General features: G+C 43.9%; 1 protein-coding gene across 2 annotated transcripts in view; it reads right to left on the bottom strand.

Annotated features, from left to right (window-relative positions):
- bckdhb (branched chain keto acid dehydrogenase E1 subunit beta) overlaps positions 1-19,865 on the bottom strand; it is a 380,244-nt gene that overhangs the window by 303,104 nt on the left and 57,275 nt on the right. For both annotated transcript variants that reach the window (XM_038799321.1, XM_038799322.1), the window contains exon 4: positions 6,998-7,131. In XM_038799321.1, coding sequence (XP_038655249.1) covers positions 6,998-7,131 — 134 coding nt within the window. The remainder of the gene's footprint in view (positions 1-6,997; positions 7,132-19,865) is intronic.

Genomic DNA, 19,865 nt, shown 5'->3' with positions numbered 1-19,865 from the left:
CTCCAACAAGAGCATTTAACCATTGCTTCTTGACATTTGGGGGGTGGAGTCAGTGGCACAGTGGTATTGTCACTGGGCTAGTAAACCAGAAACCCAGGGTAGTGCTCTGGTTCGAATCACGCCACTGCTGATGGTGAAATTTGAATTCAATAAAAGAAATGGGGAATTAAAAGTCTAATGATGACGATGAAACCATTGTCAATTGTCATAAAAATCCATCAGGTTCACTAATGTTCTTTAGGGAAGGAAATCTGCCGTCTTTGCCTGGTCTGGCCTACATGAGACTCCAGATCCACAGCAAGGTTGACTCTTAACTGCCCCCGAAGGGCATTAAGGATGGGCAATAAATGCTGGCCCAACCACATCCCAAGAACGAATAATTTTTTTAAGTGGCATTACCACTATAAACATCCTGGGGGTCACCATTGGCTAGAAACTGAGCTTGACTCATGGTATAAATACTGTGGCTACAGAGCCAGTCAAAGGCTAGAAATCCTGCGAGTAACTCACCTCCTATCCACCATCTACAAGGCACAAGTCATGTGTGTAATGGAATACTGTCCACTTGCCTAGATAGTGCATCCCCAACAATGCTCAAAAAATCTCAACACCATCCAAGACAAAGCAGCCCACTTGATTGCTCCCCTTTCCACAAACATTCACTTCCTCCACCACCAACCAACAGTGGCAGCTCTGTGTAGAATCTATAAGATACACTGCAGGAACTCACCAAGGTTCCTTCAGCAGGACCTCCCAAAACCCATGACCACTACCATCTAGAAGGACCATGATGTGGAGATGCCGGCGTTGGACTGGGGTGAGCACAGTAAGAAGTCTTACAACACCAGGTTAAAGTCCAACAGGTTTGTTTCAAACACGAGCTTTCGGAGCACGGCTCCTTCTTCAGGTGAATGGAAAGGCTTGTTCCAGAAATGTTTATATAGACACAGTCAGAGATGCCCCGGAATGCGAGCACCTGCAGGCAATCAAATCATCAAAGATGCAGCGAGAGAGGTAACTCCAGGTTAAAGAGGTGTGAATTGTCCCAAGCCAGTTCAGTCGGTAGGCCTCTGCAAGTCCAGGCTTGTTGGTGGGGGCCGAATGTAATGCGACATGAATCCCAGATCCCGGTTGAGTCCGCATTCATGCGTGCGGAACTTAGCTATAAGTTTTTGCTCAGCAATTTTGCGTTGTCGCGTCTCCTGAAGGCCTCCTTGTAGAATGCTGACCCGGAGATCAGAGGCTGAATGTCCTTGACTGCTGAAGTGTTCCCCAACTGGAAGGGAACAGTCCTGCCTGTTGATAGTCGCACGATGCCCGTTTATTCGTTGTCGCAGTGTCTGCATGGTCTCGCCAATGTACCACGCTTCGGGACATCCTTTCCTGCAGCGTATGAGGTAGACTACATTGGTCGAGTCGCACGAGTATGCGCCGCGTACCTGGTGGGTGGTGTTTCCACGTGTAATGGTGGTGTCCATGTCGATGATCTGGCATGTCTTGCAGAGATTACCCTGGCAGGGTTTTGTGGTGTTGTGGTTGCTGTTCTGAAGGCTGGGTAATTTGCTGCAAACAATGGTTTGTTTGAGGTTGCGCGGTTGTTTGAAGGCCAGTAGTGGGGGTGTGGGGATGACCTTGGCAAGATGTCCATCCTCGCTGATGATGTGTTGGAGGCTGCGAAGAAGATGTCGTAGTTTCTCCGCCCCAGGAAAGTACTGGACGACGAAGGGTACTCTGTCAGTGGTGTCCCGTGTTTGTCTTCTGAGGAGGTCGGTGCGGTTTTTTGCTGTGGCGCGGTGGAACTGTCGATCAATGAGTCGAGCGCCATATCCCGTTCGTACGAGGGCATCTTTCAGCATCTGTAGGTGTCTGTTGCGCTCCTCCTCGTCTGAGCAGATCCTGTGTATACGGAGGGCTTGTCCATAGGGGATGGCTTCTTTAATGTGTTTCGGGTGAAAGCTGGAGAAGTGGAGCATCGTGAGATTATCTGTGGGCTTGCGGTAAAGCGAGGTGCTGAGGTGACCGTCCTTGATGGAGACGAGTGTGTCCAAGAATGGAACTGAATTTGGAGAATAGTCCATGGTGAGTTTGATGGTGGGATGGAACTTATTGATGTCATCGTGTAGTCGTTTCAGTGATGTCTCGCCGTGGGTCCAAAGGAAAAAAAATGTCATCGATGTATCTGGTGTATAGCATCGGTTGAAAGTCCTGTGTGGTGAGGAAGTCCTGTTCAAACTTGTGCATGAAGATGTTGGCATATTGAGGTGCAAATTTGGTCCCCATGGCTGTTCCGTGCGTCTGGATGAAGAATTTGTTGTCGAAGGTGAAGACGTTGTGGTCTAGAATGAAACGGATGAGTTGCAGAATTGCGTCTGGAGATTGGCAGTTGTCGGTGTTGAGGACTGAGGCTGTTGCAGCAATGCCGTCGTCATGGGGGATGCTGGTGTAGAGTGCCGAGACATCCATTGTGACGAGGAATGTTCCTGGTTCAACTGGTCCATGGGTGCTGAGTTTCTGTAGGAAGTCCGTCGTGTCGCGACAGAAGCTGGGTGTACCTTGTACGATGGGTTTCAAGATGCCCTCGATGTGGCCAGAGAGGTTCTCACACAGGGTCCCATTGCCTGAAACGATAGGACGGCCTGGTGTGTTGGCCTTGTGTATTTTCGGGAGGCAGTAGAGATCTCCAATGCGGGGATTACGTGGGATGAGAGCACGTAGGGTGTTCTGAAGGTCTGGATCTAAGGTCTTGATCAGTCTGCTGAGTTGGCGGATGTGTTCCTTGGTTGGATCTGCGGGTAACTGCCTGTAGTGTTCCTGGTTGTCGAGTTGTCGGTATACTTCTTTGCAGTAGTCTGTTCTGTTCAGTATGACGGTGGCCCCTCCTTTGTCTGCTGGTTTGATGACGATGTTGCGGTTGGTCTTGAGAGTGCGGATGGCGTTGCGTTGTGCTTGGGTGACGTTTGAGGCTGCCTTGTGATTGCGAGTGATGAATCTGGCATTGACACGACTTCTGACGGCTTGAGCATACATGTCGAGTCTAGGGCAGCGGCCTTCCGGAGGGGTCCAATTTGACTCTTTCCTTTTCGGTTGCTGCACTGCAGATCTCGCGGTCTGCTGTTCCGGTTCATTGGTCGTGTCCCTGGGTTCGCTGTCGGCCTCTTGGGGTCTGTGGAAGAATTCCCGGAGCCTCATTCGCCTGATGAATTCCTCCGTATCTGCCGCGAGACTGATGGGGTCCATTTTGGTGGTGGTGCAGAAATTGAGCCCTCTGCTGAGGACTTCGATTTCGTCTGGTTGAAGGGTGTAGTCTGACAAGTTGACAATGGATTTCCCTGTATTGTTTTCGACTGTTGTACCGGGAGAAGCTTGATTGCTGCTGGTGGTGATGCCAAGTTTCTCAAGCTTCCTGTTCTTGGTGTGCATGTAGGTGGCATAGTATTGCTGTCTCATCTGTTTGGCGGTGTTCCGCAGCTGGTCTGCTGTGTCCTGAGCGCAAGTTGAGAATATGGCCTCTCTCTTGGTTTCCAGGTTGCGTCGACTGCTGTAGAGTTGGTGTACGAGGTGTTTGAGGAGTGTGACAGAGGTGCGGTGGCAGAGTCTTTCAGCGTAGTCTGTGTTGTAAGTCGACTTGAGTGGGTTTTTGATCTGTAGTCCTTTCGGGATCTTGTCTGCTTTTTTGCATCTTTGTAGAAACTGAATGTCAGTGTCTATATGCGCGATCTTCCTGGAGATCCTCTCCACTTTGAGCCGGCAGTTTGCGGTGTCAATGGTAGCCATGATGTGGAGATGCCGGCGTTGGACTGGGGTGAGCACAGTAAGAAGTCTTACAACACCAGGTTAAAGTCCAACAGGTTTGTTTCAAACACGAGCTTTCGGAGCACGGCTCCTTCTTCAGGTGAATGGAAAGGCTTGTTCCAGAAATGTTTATATAGACACAGTCAGAGATGCCCCGGAATGCGAGCACCTGCAGGCAATCAAATCATCAAAGATGCAGCGAGAGAGGTAACTCCAGGTTAAAGAGGTGTGAATTGTCCCAAGCCAGTTCAGTCGGTAGGCCTCTGCAAGTCCAGGCTCTTTCCTTTTCGGTTGCTGCACTGCAGATCTCGCGGTCTGCTGTTCCGGTTCATTGGTCGTGTCCCTGGGTTCGCTGTAGGCCTCTTGGGGTCTGTGGAAGAATTCCCGGAGCCTCATTCGCCTGATGAATTCCTCCGTATCTGCCGCGAGACTGATGGGGTCCATTTTGGTGGTGGTGCAGAAATTGAGCCCTCTGCTGAGGACTTCGATTTCGTCTGGTTGAAGGGTGTAGTCTGACAAGTTGACAATGGATTTCCCTGTATTGTTTTCGACTGTTGTACCGGGAGAAGCTTGATTGCTGCTGGTGGTGATGCCAAGTTTCTCAAGCTAGAAGGACAAGGACAAGAGAATACCACCACCTGGAGGTTTCTCTGCAAGTCACTCACCATCCTGACTTGGAAATATATCACTGTTTCTTCACTTTCGCTGGATCAAAACCCTAGAACTCCCTCCCTATCAGCCCAGTTCAAGAAGGCAGCTCCCCATCACCTTCTCAGGGGCAACTAGGGATGCGCAATAAATGCTGGTCAAGCTAGCTATACGCAGGTCTCATGAATTAATTTTTTTCAAACTATTCCATTCAATGTGCTCTGTAAGTAGGAAAATCAGTCATATCTCAATGATATGCAGGAATAGAAGAAATAATAACACTCCAGATCACGGCAAAGCTCCAGGTTACAGCCATACACCAGATCCATGTTGTGGTAGATCTAAAGCTAGTTCAAGAGCCTGAAATAGTCAAATGTGAAAATGATAGGACATGAAACAGAAGTTGATGTTATCAAGCAGGACGATCAAAAGTTGTATTCACTCAGAAAGCAAGAAAAACTGCCCATGGAAGATCAAAGTAAGAGGACTGAAGATATCATTCCAGCACCCACAGTTGAAATGAAAGTCAGAGATTCACAACGCACTTTCATCACTGATAAAGCTGAAGCAGTGTCTACTATTTTACAAATAAATCCCTTAACCGTATTCCCTTGCACAAAATGACGAGTTCCAACAACACTGGCATCTGTCCAGCAATGTTGAAAATTGCACATATGTCCTGTTCACAAAAAAGCAGGAAAAATCCAACCCAGCCATTATTCCTGATTATCAGCAAAGTGATGGAAGTGTCATCACCAAAGATCTAGAGAATCCCTACAGTGCAAAAATGAGGCCATTTGGTCCATCAAGTCTACACTGACCCTCTGAAAGAGCACCCTACCTAGGCCCATTCCTCCACCCCATCACCCCACCTAACCTGTACATCAATAGTGCAATTAAGCAATAACCTGCTCTGGACCCCCCCTCCCCCTCCTTTTTTTACAGTTCCACCAGGGCAACTCAGCTCCTGGCCTTGCTGCAGATTTGCTCCAAACATGGACAAAAAAGCTGAACTCCAGAGTCGAAGCAAGGGTGACTGCTCTTAACATCAGGCAAACATTTGACCGAGAGTGGCATCAAGGAGGCCTAGACTACCTGAGGTGAAAGCATAAAAGGTATAATGATAAGACTTGATTGAATAAAGGGAGAAGATTGTCATAATATATATTTTTACTCATAAATATGGCTGAACATAACCATGCTAATCAGTGCCATTTGATCCCAGAATTTTGTTTCCAGTGCCCCTTCTCAGCATGTTCTCAACTTCGTGGGAAAGTAGATCAGTATTCAGCTGAAAGGTCACTTGAATCATCAGAAGTTTCCTTAAATGTTATTGTTACAGACATAGATGAGTCAGAACTGATGCCCTCTTCCCTTACTGTCTGCAATCAGTATGCTTTTGAAAAGGTAAATGTGGGCATTCGAGTAATCAGAAACATGCTTTTCGTGGGTTTAATTAAAGAAGGTTACTGATTCAAACATTCATCCTGAAAATCTAATACTACGTCACTCATTCGCCATCCATACATAAAGGAACATTCAGTTAAAGAGGATAGTGCACGTTTACAAGTTACAAACAAAAGGAATGGTCTATAAGCCACGTGATTGGCTTGTCTCAATGCAGGCCTGATGATGAAGTGGTCCTGTTCCACCTTTGGGAGTGTAGCTAGGTGAATTCAATAATCAAAACTTTCAATCAAAGTTGTTGCAAGAAACCTTTGAACAGGTAGACTTTTCACTAGGTTCACTAAGCAACAAGTTAGTTGCTTGTAGTCTTATTACTAGGAGGTTGATTTTCTGTACTGATGGGCTTGAAAGGGAGGAGGATTGAATGCCTTACAGTGTTCAGTCTCTATTTAAGGTATAGATGTTGCTGCCTTTGCTGTTGCTGTGCTCGTTGCAGACTGATTGGCTTCTCCCTGGTTTTTGGAGTAATAAGATTAATTATCTGCAGCCAGTTTCAGTCATGCGACCACATGCACACTACTTCTAAAAATTAGATTTAAAGTTAGAAGCCACTGCTATACAATGGGGAACAACTGATGGCCATTCACGCCCAATAATGATAAAATAATTTATCTACACTGTTAAGTTTCCAGCTCAATGGGAAGCCTATTGAGTTTGTTTTTTTGGTAAGTCAACAAATAATAGGAGATGCTCAATCAAAAAATGGTTTTGTCTTGGTATACCCATGCAAGGGAGGAACATCAGTCATGATATTCTGTTAGAAATTTTCCGGAGACTTGAGTTCATTCCGAGTCCACGCAGAAATTGCAACGGGCACCTTGCACTCAGCAGCCGTCTGAGCAGCCTTTTAACATCCATTTTTAAAATAAATGGCAGTTCGGAAAATTCTATACTGGATATAGCCCATGTTTAAAGTTATAAATATGACATGTCTTTACTGAGCTTTATCGTTATAATAATGTCTATTCAGCACACTTTAAAAAGTAATATGGTTAACTCATCCATAGATTTTGAAAAGTTGTGTCGAAAGAGGAAGAAAGTTACCAAATCTACAGGAATTCAGTAATTGTTTCTGATGGCAATTACATACCTGATCAAAGGCTGGAAAGATATAATCTGCAAACTGTATTTCTGCAATAGCTGTGGCTCCTGTAACAGCTATACCAATTCCAAATCCCACAATGCCTTGCTCACAGAGAGGAGTATTGAACACTCGTTCTTTACCTAAGATAAAGTAATATTTATGACTGCAACAAGGAAGCATTAAAAATGTCAAACATTTAATTAAATACTTAATCAAACCAGAATTATTGAAAGCCTTTTGAACGCAAAATAACATTAAAAATTTTCACATGAACTAATTCAGGAAACATTTTCCAACAGCAATTCTAGCTTCTAGAGCACAAAAGTACAGAGTTCGGCTCTTGTTTGTTCCAGGAGACCATTCTTTTTATTTAATGCTCAATAAGAATAATAACTTGCAGAAAGGGGATCAACAAATATCGAATGTGGCTCAACATTAATCGGGATTAAAATAAAACAAAAAAAAATTAAAACCTTTAAGTTACTCAATACGTTATTTTTAAAATGACTATAAATCTTGAATAAATTCAACTTTGATGTAATGCAAGGTGATATTGAAAAGTGATTTTGCTAACTCGACATGCAACATAATTCCACATGTTGCATATGGCACTGATTAGATTTGCTATTTATATTTCAATGTGTACCTATACTTGATATTCAAAACATTATTCTTCGGTTTGTTGCAAACAATTAGTCCCAGAATTTATAAATGTCATGATTTTAGGAAGTGTACTTTCTGTCGTCTTGGGGTGCATTACACTAGCTGTATTGTACCATGCTGACATCGTAGTTCTTTTGTAAATACAGGTTGAATCTAGAGTCAAGGCCAGGCAGGATATCAGAGTAATTCCCCAGAGGAGGGAGTCTTACTCTACTTTGATGTCGTCTTGGGTTTAAACATCTATATTGTACTGTACAAATTTAGCAGCAGTATGAATTTGAAAGTAACGTGTCAGCACTACATATGCAATGTAAATGCTGCCTTAATATTTAATTGTACTGATTCCTTTTTACGATCATTTATGTGGACTTCGCTGGCTAGGCCAGCGTTTACTGCCCATCCATTGAGAAGGTGAGCTGTATTCTTGAACTGCTGCAGTCCCTTAGGTGCAGGTGCACCCACAGTGCTGTTAGGGAGGAAGTTCCATGATTTTGACCCAGCGACAGTGAAGGAACGGTGGTATATTTCAAGATAGAATGGTGAGTGACTTGGAGGGAAACCTTCAGACGATGGTGTTCCCTGCCTTCGTCTTTCTAGAATACATGGATTAGAATGTTGCTGTCGATAGAGCCTTGGAGAGTATCTGCAGTGCATCTTATAGATGGCATGTACAGCTGCCACTGTTCATTGATGGTGGAGGGATTGAGTGTTTGCGGAAGGGATACCAATCAAGCCGGCTGCTTTGTCTTCGACACTTGTACATTGCAATGCTCACTCTAACCAATCTAAATAAAGTGCTGTGCTTAAAGATCTAAACTCTGTCCGCTGGCCTTCAGTTGCTGGTGGAATTTTTCAAGTAATCAACTGACTAGTCCACTTGCTCTCTTCCAATTAAAACATCTGAGAAAATACTTCAACTGACATAGCAAGGTAGAATACAATCATATCACTGATGCTAGGGAGATCACAGTCACTCAGCACATGAATTTCCTAAACACAATGTTTTGGATTATTTTCCTCCGTTGTGAAGTTGTTTGTGATTGATTCACTGTACATTAAAGCGCAACAAATGGGGAAAATAATCATTTCAACATAAGTATTTGTCAATGTATAAATCAGTTTCCCAAAAGCATATAAATGTTATATTTTTCTTTCAATACGAATAGACTTGCAAAACGCCACTCAAAATGCAAATATAAGCTAAGTGAACACTGCCATTCTAATGAGTTTCAAAACCAAAAACCACATTTCATGATGGCTTCCTTGGTAGGAGGCAGAGCAATTGAGAAAAAAAAAAATTAAATAGTACTCCACAATTTTAATCTGCTCCCAAACCAATGAAGCTCGAGTTTATTTAAGTGAGTGGGGCCAGTTTTCAGATTTTCTAAAATTTAGCAAAAATCAAAACCCTTCAAATTTTCAAAACACCATCTGAATTTGGATTTCAAATATTTGGAATGCATTAGTCTTTTTATAACCCAAAGCATTTATTTGGTAATCAAGGGATGTATTACTCATGTCTCTTTAGTCTCCTTCTCATCAAATTCAATGGCAATGTCAACAATCTTAAATGCACTTAAGAACACAGAGACGATGACACACTTAAATTACACACCACTATCTGTGGCAGTTACCTAGAAGCTTATTAGGTGCTATCCACTTACGTTCATGTCAGTGTTACTGTTAATAACCTACACATAGGAAATAACATATTGCAGCATTTAAAATCTTTGTAAATAGTGTGAAAAGGCAAAAGATTTAAAAATAAATAACAGCATGTGATTTTAAAAACCTTTTGCAGAATATGGGTAATGCCAGCAAGGGCACATTTATTGCCCTTTCCTAGTTCCACTGAGAGGGCAATATGCTGGAAAGCATATAATGAATGACAAATGAAGTCAAATTTTCTTCATGTTCCTTCCCAAATGTTCAAAATCATCACTAAAAAAAATCACTGTCAATAAGATCTCAGAGACTACTAACGGTTTAAAAAGAAATTCAAATTTCCAGTTATTTTCTGGAAGGATGGCACATTGAGATTTCACGGTTTGCAAGAGTTTTTACTGTTTCAACTGCCAAAGACAAAACACTATTAATTGAACACTAAAATAAAAGCAAAATCCGATATGCTCGAAATCTGAAATAAAAACAGGAAATACTGGAAAACTCAGCAGGTTTGACATCATCTGTAGAGAGAGAAAGAGAGATAATGTTTTGAGTCCATGTGACTCTTCCTCAAACAATACTATTTTATTTTCATAGACAGCATAGATTTGCCTCTTTCTCCTTTACTGTTAACCAAAAACCCAATTTTAATATGTTATACAGTCTTCTATTTTCATTCTTTCATGGGGCATGGACGTCACTGGCAAGACCAGTAGTTTTATTGTCCATTCCAAATTGCCTGAGAATGTGGTGGTTAGCACTGCAGTCCATATGGTATAGGTGTACACACAGTACTATTTTGGAGGGAGTTCCAGGACTTTGACCTTGCAACAGTCAAGGAGCGACAAGATAGTTCTAAGTCATAATGGTGTATGCCTTCGAGGTGAACTTGCAGGTGATGGTGTTTCCATGCACCTACTGCTCTTGTGCATCTTGGTGGGGGATTCAGCAATGGCAATACTACTGAATGTCATGAGGAGATGGTTAGATTCTCTCTTGTTCGAGATGATCATTGCCTGGTACTTGTATGGCACGAATGTCACTTGCTGCTTATCAGTCCAGCCTACATTTAGTCCAGGTCTTGCTGCAAGAAAGCAAGACTGCTTCAGTGTCTGAGAAGTCATGAACATTGTGCAATCATCAACAAACATCACAACTTGTGACCTTGTGATGGAGGAATGGTCACTAATGAAGAAGGTGCCCTTCAGAAGGTGGTGGTGATTTGCTTTCTTAAACTGCTGCAGTCCTTGAGGTATAGGTACACCCACTGCGCTATTAGGGAGGGAGTCCCAGGAAGTTGCAACACGGCAGTGAGGTAGGCGATATAGTTCCAAGTCAGGGTGGTGAGTGACTTGGATGTGGGGTTCCCAGGTATCTGCTGTTCTGGTCCTTCTTGATGGTAGTGGGCGTGGGTTTGGAAGGTGCTGTCTGAGGAACCTTGGGTGAGTTACTGCAGTGCATCTTGTAGATGGTACACACGGCTGCCACTCTTTCACTGTGGTGGAGGATTTGAATGTTGTGGAATGGGGAGCAATCAAGCGGGTTGCTTTGTCCTGGACGGTGTTGAGCTTCTTGAGTGTTGTTAGAGCTGCACTCATCCAGGCAAGTGGAGGGTATTCCATTACACTCCTGACTTCTTGTAGATGATGGACAGGCTTGGGGGGGGGGGGGGGGGGGGGGGGGGGGGGGGGGGGGGGGGGGGGGGGGGGGGGGGGGGGGGGGGGGGGGGGGGGGGGTCAGATGATGAGTTACTCGCCGTAGGATTCCTAGCCTTTGACATGACCTGGTAGCCACAGTATTAATGTGGGCTAGTCCAGTTCAGTTTCTGATCCCAGGATGTGGATTGTAACAGGCCTGCAGAGCTTAGTTCTGATCCGTTGGTTGCAGGATCATTTAGCTCTATCTATCACATGAGGTTTTTGCTATTTGCCATGCCTGTATTGTGGCTTCACCAGGTTGACACCCCATTTTAGGTATTGCCTGGTGCTGCTCCTGGCACAGTCTATTAAAACAGGGTTGATCCCCTAGCTTGGTGGTAATGGTAGAGTGGGGGTCTGCCAGGCCATAAGGTTACAGATTGTGACTGAATACTATTTTACTGCTGCTGATGCCCACATCTCATGGATGCCCAGTTTTGAGTTGCAAGTTTCAAATCTATCCATTTAGCATGACGATAGCATCACATAACATTATGGAGAATATCCTCAATATGAAGGTGGGACACTCACAAGGACTGGCCGGTGATCACTCCTGCCAATACTGTCATGGATAGATGCAACTGCGGCAGGTAGATTGGTGAAGACGAGATCAAGTAGGTTCTTCCCTCTTGTTGATCTTCATCATCTGCCGCAGACCCAGTGTAGCAGGTTTTTAGCTTCTAGTCAGCTCGGCCAATAATGGTGGTAGCAAGCCACTCCGGGAGATGGATACCCAAGTCCCCCACCCAGAGTGTGTTCTGTGCCCTTCCTCCCATGGTTTCAACATGGAGAAACACTTCTTCATCAACTGAGGGAGGGTGGTAGGTGTCAATCAGCAGGAGCTTTCCTTGACCATGTTTGACCTATTGCAATGAGACCTCATGGGGTAAAATTCAATGTTGAGAATATCTAGGGCAACTGACTGTAGTGCCACCACCTGGATCTGGCAGTTGGTGGGGCAGGGCATACCCACAGACGACGGTGGTGATATCTGGGACATTGTCTGTCAGGTTTGATTCAGTGAGTATGATTATGACGGGCTGACCATTTCAGAAAGCATTTGAGAGTCAACCACATTGCTGGAGTCTGGAGTCGCACATCGGCCAGACCAGATAAAGATGGCAGATTTACTTTCCTAGTGAACCAGATGGATTTTATTGACAATAACAATGTTTTCATTGTCACTTCTACTGAGACGTGCTTTTTAATTCCTTTCAAGATATCTAGTGATAATAATTGAATTGAATGTCACCAGCTTAAAAAATAAAAAGAAATTGGTACGGTAAGAAATTCCTTCCCTGAATCCATGCTGGCTATTATTTACGAAGTATTTTTACATAACAGCTGATATTTGCATGGCACCTTTAATGTACTGAAACATCCCAAAGGAGTATTACAAAGCAAAGTGTAATACTGAATCTTTCAATAAAAGGTTTGCTTTGGCACCCATTTTTGAAAATAAGCACCACATTAAGCCTACTAAAGTCTACTGGTGCCTCAAAAATAATCAACGACTCTGCCTTAATAACCGTCAATGCCTCACAAATCTGACCCCCTTTCTCTTAGGTTAAGACCGTCCGGTCTGTCGTTTTTTTTATTTGGAACCCTTGCAGCCTGCCTGGGAAATCACCTAATTTTTATTATTGTTATTTATACTGCTTGGGTTATCAGAGCATATGAGTAGAGTAGAGAAATACAGCACAGAACAGGCCCTTCGGCCCACCATGTTATGCCGAACTTTTGTCCTACGTTAATCATAGATCATAGAATTTTGGACACTAAGGGCAATTTATCATGGCCAATCCACCCAATCTGCACATCTTTGGACTGTGGGAGGAAACCGGAGTACCCGGAGGAAACCCACGCACACACGATGAGGATTGGCAGACTCCACACAGATAGTGACCCAAGCCGAAATCGAACCTGGGACCCTGGAGCTGTGAAGCAATTGTGCTATCCACAATGCTACCGTGCTGCCCTTAAGAACAAATTAATCTACACTCCATTATTCTATCCTAATCTATGTACCTATCCAATAGCTGCTTGAAGGTCGCTAACGTTTCCGACTCAACTACTTCCACAGGCAATGCATTCCATGCCCCCACTACTCTCTGGGTAAAGAACCTACCTCTGACATCCCCCCTATATCTTCCACCATTTACCTTAAATTTATGCCCCCTTGTAATGGTTTGTTCCATCCGGGGAAAAAGTCTCTGACTGTCTACTCTATCTATTCCCCTGATCATCTTATAAACCTCTATCAATCACCCCTCATCCTTCTCCGTTCTAATGAGAAAAGGCCTTGCACCCTCAACATTTCCTCGTAAGACCTACTCTCCAGTCCAGGCAACATCCTGGTAAATCTTCTTTGCACCTTTTCCAAAGCTTCCACATCCTTCCTAAAATGAGGCGACCAGAACTGCACACAGAACTCCAAATGTGGCCTGACCAAGGTTTTGTACAGCTGCATCATCACCTCACGGCTCTTAAATTCAATCCCTCTGCTAATGAACGCTAGCACACCACAGGCCTTCTTCACAGCTCTATCCACTTGAGTGGCAACTTTCAAAGATCTACGAACATAGACCCCAAGATCTCTCTGCTCCTCTACATTGCCAAGAACCCTACCGTTAACCCTGTATTCTGCATTAATATTTGTCCTTCCAAAATGGACAATCTCACGCTTGTCAGGGTTAAACTCCATCTGCCACTTCTCAGCCCAGCTCTGCATCCTATCTATGTCTCTTTGAAGCCGACAACAGCCCTCCTCACTATCCACAACTCCACCAATCTTCGTATCATCTGCAAATTTACTGACCCATCCTTCAACTCCCTCATCCAAGTCGTTCATGAAAATCACAAACAGCAGAGGACCCAGAACTGATCCCTGCGGTATGCCACTGGTAACTGGGCTCCAGGCTGAATATTTGCCATCCACCACCACTCTCTGACGTCTATAGGTTAGCCAGTTCGTTATCCAACTGGCCAAATTTCCCACTATCCCATGCCTCCTTACTTTCTGCATATGCCTACCATGGGGAACCTTATCAAATGCCTTACTAAAATCCATGTACACTACATCCACTGCTTTACCTTCATCCACATGCTTGGTCACCTCCTCAAAGAAGTCAATACGACTTGTAAGGCAAGACTTACCACTCACAAATCCGTGCTGACTATCCCTAATCAAGCAGTGTCTTTCCAGATGCTCAGAAATCCTATCCCTCAGTACCCTTTCCATTACTTTGCCTACCACCGAAGTAAGACTAACTGGCCTGTAATTCCCAGGGTTATCCCTATTCCCTTTTTTGAATAGGGGCACGACATTCACCACTCTCCAATCCCCTGGTACCACCCCTGTTGACAGCGAATATCTGTCCGATATTCAACAGGTTATTGCTGTTTCACCTATGGTAAAATCGCATTCCCCTTATCTAGGAGAGGTTCAAACCTCATCCAAGGGTCCACTGCCTGCAATTTCCTGTGGTGTACACAGAGCACAAAAACAATGGATATTTATTGCCACCTACTGGTCACAGAGAACGCTTTACACTAAAATGTCAAAACGTTTTTTAAACAAGCCCGCACACAACCTTTAATTAACTGAAACTCCATAACCTTACCAAAAACCAGAAAGGAATAATCACTGGTGTCAGCTTCCACCATAATTTTCCATGCCTTCGGCTTTTGATTTCCCACCCATGGATCCAAGTGCAACACAATTTTGTGTCAGTCTTTCAAGGTGCAATTTTTTCCCATCATTCCAATCCATTGTCAACTGATATAAAGTTTGTTACTGGGACAAGTTTGCTTTCAAAAATGGTGATTTGTTCAAAAATGTGTAATGGAAAATATCTAGCATTCCATATCTTTTGCTAAACTGATTTTCAAAGCTCTCAATATGTTGCACTTCAGTATTATTTTCAAAATGGGACATGCTAGCGAAGCTTTTCATCCTGCACTCATCAGGGCAGATGCAAGAACTTCAAATTTCAAAGGAAGTAACAATTTGTACTGCATGAGAAAAGGGGCACTGTTAAGTTGGCAAGTCGACGCTGACTAGTTGAGGCATTGGCAAATACATCAGGGAGTTATTATCTCCCCATGTTTTCATTTATCCAAAAAAGGTGCAATGTCTTGTCATATTTCTTTTGCCTGCAGAGGCTAGGTACCTGCATGTGAATATATGTACCTTCTAGCAAGCCTCACTGAGCTACAGAGCACATCTGATTTGATAATCCTAAATCGACTGTTAGTGTAATTCTTAACACCCTCAGCTTTGTTCAGCAAATACTGTCCAAACATGAAATTGCATCTAACGTTGGACATTATGCTCCAGAATTTGCAAGCACAGGTTGGTTGACTGCAGTCAATAATCTGCCTGTTATGAACAGCTGAAGGGACATGTTGTTTGATATGATCCACCAGTTGTTGAGACATATGACCTACATCATATTGCATCGGCGCAAAATTTCATCTGCCACATTACTCATTTGTGCAGTTGGCCGAACATCCTTTTGGCTTGATTGCAGCATTGTAAACTGAAAACACCACTCAAGTTGCCACTACAAAGCCTGCATCGTTTTATAATGCTCCTTGAAGTACCTTGCGACTTTGTATTATATCTATTAATACAAGTTGTTGTTGCTGTAATCACAGTTTAGTTCAGAAGCTAAGATCTATTTATATCTACAGAACTTAAGATCATTGCCATATCACCAAATGTAGTGAATAAGGATATTTTTCCATTAAGGATGCAGAATTCATCTGCTGTTTCCAGCTATCACGCTAAAAGAAATACAAAACGCATCCATCATATCAACCTTTTCTAAACCAACTGGTGCTTTTTTGTTTTCTCACTGGATATTATACTGCCACTTAGCATCATCAGTGATTCCCAGAAGGAAGATCTAACATCCTAAAAATACATCCTCACTTGTTCAGTATCTAGATAAACATTAGCAAGGGCAGGAGTAAAAGTGAGTGGTACCCCGGTTATTATTCTCATCTTTGCTATGCAGACTGAGAATATCCAATCTATAAAGCAAATCATAAACCCGAATCATAAACCAGAAAACTAATGGAACACAATGTTATCCACTGTTCATTTACCTATTCAAAATATTAAATGTAACAAAAATTTTGAGAATGGATGTCCACTTCTGACATTGCATGACCCGGCTTTTGATTAACTCCCAAGATATCGAAACCACAGAATTATGAAAATTCTTCAAAGTAAAGCCCCATAAAAATGTTCTATCCGGAATCACATTATACAAGAAACCCCAAAATAAAAGCAAAATATTGCAGCTGCTGGAAGTCTGAAACAAAAATAGAAAGTGCTGTAAAAACTCAGCAGGTCTGGCAGCGTCTGTGGAGAGAAACAGGAGTTAACATTTCGGTGGCAGTGACCACAACGCCTTGACCTTTACCATAGAGGGATAGAAGCAGACAGTATGGGAAGGTATTTAATTGGGAGAGGGGAAGTTATACTGCTATAAGACAGGAGCTGGGAGCATACATTGGGAGATATTCTCAGTGAAATGCACAACAGTAATGTGGGGGTTGTTTAAGGAGCACTTGCTGCAAGTGCTGGATAATTTTGTCCCACTGAGACAAGGAAGGAATGGTAAGGTGAAGAAGCCTTGGATGACAAAAGAAGTAGAGCTTCCAGTCAAGAGGAAGAAGGAAGCTTATGTAAGGTTGAGGAAGCAAGGATCTGGCACGGCTCTAGAGGGTTACAAGGTAGCCAGGAAGGAACTCAAAAATGGACTTTGGAGAGATAGAAGGGGCATGAAAAAGCCCTGGCAGGGAGGATTAGGGAAAACCGTAAGGCGTTCTGCAATTATGTGAGAAATAAGAGGATGATCAGAGTGAGAGTAGGGCCGATCAGGGATAGTGGAGAGAACTTGCACCTAGAATCTGAGGACGTAGGGGAGGCTCTAAATGAATATTTTGCTTCAGTATTCACTAGAGAGAGGGACCTTGTTGCTCATGAGAACAGCATGAATCAGGTTAATAGGCTCGAACAGGTTGATATTAAGAAGCAGGATGTGCTGGAAATTTTTAAAAGCATCAGGATAGATAAGTCCCTTGGGCCAGGCTACAGGAAGCAAGGGAGGAGATTGCAATGCCGTTGGAAATGATCTTTGCATCCTCACTCTCCACTGGAATAGTACCGGATGATTGGAGGGAGGCGAATGTTTTTCCCCTGTTCAAGAAAGGGAATAGGGAAATCCCTGGGAATTACAGACCAGTCAGTCTTATGTCTGTGGTGAGCAAAATACTGTAAAGGATTGAGAGATAGAATTTATGATTATTTAGAAAAACATAGTTTGATTAAAGATAGTCACCATGGCTTTGTGAGGGGCAGGTCATGCCTCACAAGCCTCGTTGAATTCTTTGAGGATGCTACGAGACACATTGATGAAGGTCGAGCAGTGGATGTGGTGTATAGGGATTTCAGTAACGCATTTGATAAGGTTCCCCATGGTAGGCTCATTCAGAAAGTTAGGGGGCATGGGATACAGGGAAATTTGGCTGTCTGGATACAGAATTGGCTGGCCGAAAGAAGAGAGCGAGTGGTAGTGGATGGAAAGTATACCGCCTGGATGTCGGTGACCAGTGGTGTCCCGCAGGGATCTGTTCTGGGACCTCTGCTCTTTGTGGTTTTTATAAATGACTTGGATGAGGAAGTGGAAGGGTGGGTTGGTAAGTTTGCCGATGACACAAAAGTTGGTAGAGTTGTAGATAGTGTCGAGGGCTGTTGCAGGTTACAACAGGACATTGACAGGATGCAGAGCTGGGCTGAGAAGTGGCAGATGGAGTTCAACCTAGATAAATGTGAAGTGATTCATTTTGGAAGGTTGAATTTGAATGCTGAATACAGGGTAAAAGGCAGGATTCTTGGAATTAGATAGATAGAGATAGAGAAATAGATAGAGAAATACAGCACAGAACAGGCCCTTCGGCCCACGATGTTGTGCCGAACTTTTGTCCTAGGTTAATCATAGAATTTTGGACAATTTGTCATGGCCAATCCACCCAACCTGCACATCTTTGGACTGTGGGAGGAAACCGGAGTACCCGGAGGAAACCCACGCAGTCACGGGGAGGATGTGCAGACTCCACACAGACAGTGACCCAAGTCGAAATCGAACTTGGGACCCTGGAGCTGTGAAGCAATTGTGCTATCCACAATGCTACCGTGCTGCCCTTAAGAAGTTAACCTACACTCCCTTATTCTACCCTAATCCAAGTACCTATCCAATAGCCGCTTGAAGGTCCATAAATTTTCCGACTCAACTACTACCACAGGCAGTGCATTCCATGCCCCACTACTCTCTGGGTAAAGAACCTACCTCTGACATCCCCTCTATATCTTCCACCATTTATCTTAAATTTATGTCCCCTTGTAATGGTGTGTTCCACCCGGGGAAAAGTCTCTGACTGTCTACTCTATCTATTCCCCTGATCATCTTATAAACCTCTATCAAGTCGCCCCTCATCCTTCTCCGTTCTAATGAGAAAAGGCCTAGCACCCTCAATCTTTCCTCGTATGACCTACTCTCCATTCCAGGCAACATCCTGGTAAATCTCCTTTGCACCTTTTCCAAAGCTTCCACATCCTTCCTAAAATGAGGTGACCAGAACTGCACACAGTACTCCAAATGTGGCCTGACCAAGGTTTTGTACAGCTGCATCATCACCTCACGGCTCTTAAATTCAATCCCTCTGCTAATGAACGCTAGCACACCATAGGCCTTCTTCACAGCTCTATCCACTTGAGTGGCAACTTTCAAAGAACAATGAACATAGACCCCAAGATCTCTCTGCTCCTCCACATTGCCAAGAACCCTACCATTAACCCTGTATTCCGCATTCAGATTTGTCCTTCCAAAATGGACAACCTCACACTTGTCAGGGTTAAACTCCATCTGCCACTTCTCAGCCCAGCTCTGCATTCTATCTATGTCTCTTTGAAGCCGACAACAGCCCTCCTCACTATCCACAACTCCACCAATCTTCGTATCATCTGCAAATTTACTGACCCACCCTTCAACTCCCTCATCCAAGTCGTTAATGAAAATCACAAACAGCAGAGGACCCAGAACTGATCCCTGCGGTACGCCACTGATAACTGGGCTCCAGGCTGAATATTTGCCATCCACCACAACTCTCTGTCTTCTATCGGTTAGCCAGTTTGTTATCCAACTGGCCAAATTTCCCACTATCCCATGCCTCCTTACTTTCTGCATAAGCCTACCATGGGGAACCTTATCAAATGCCTTACTAAAATCCATGTACACTACATCCACTGCTTTACCTTCATCCACATGCTTGGTCACCTCCTCAAAGAATTCAATAAGACTTGTAAGGCAAGACCTACCCCTCACAAATCCGTGCTGACTATCCCTAATCAAGCAATGCCTTTCCAGATGCTCAGAAATTGTGGACGGACAGAGAGATCTTGGGGTCCACGTACATAGATTCCTCAAAGTTGCCATCAAGGTTGATAGAGTTGTTAAGAAGGCATATGGTGTATGTCTCAGACCCAATGGAGGGGATCGAAGAAATTATGGGAATTTTGGGGGAATTCAGCCAGAAGGTGGTGAACCTGTGGAACTCTTTGCCGCAGAAAGCTGTGGAGGCCAAATCACTGAGTGTCTTTCAGACAGATATAGATAGGTTCTTGCTTAATACGGGGATCAGGGGTGATGGGGAAAAGGCAGGAGAATAGCGATGAGAAACTTATCCGCCGTAATTGAATAGTGAAGCAGACTTGATGGGCCAAATGGTCGGTCTTACGTACTAAATAATGATGAATAGTCCTCACTGTGTTTAGCAGT

Source organism: Scyliorhinus canicula, chromosome 6 (genome assembly GCF_902713615.1).
Source record: "Scyliorhinus canicula chromosome 6, sScyCan1.1, whole genome shotgun sequence".
Lineage (NCBI taxonomy): Eukaryota > Metazoa > Chordata > Chondrichthyes > Carcharhiniformes > Scyliorhinidae > Scyliorhinus > Scyliorhinus canicula.
The sequence above is the reverse complement of the archived record's forward strand: the minus strand, read 5'-3'. Positions and strand labels throughout refer to the sequence as shown.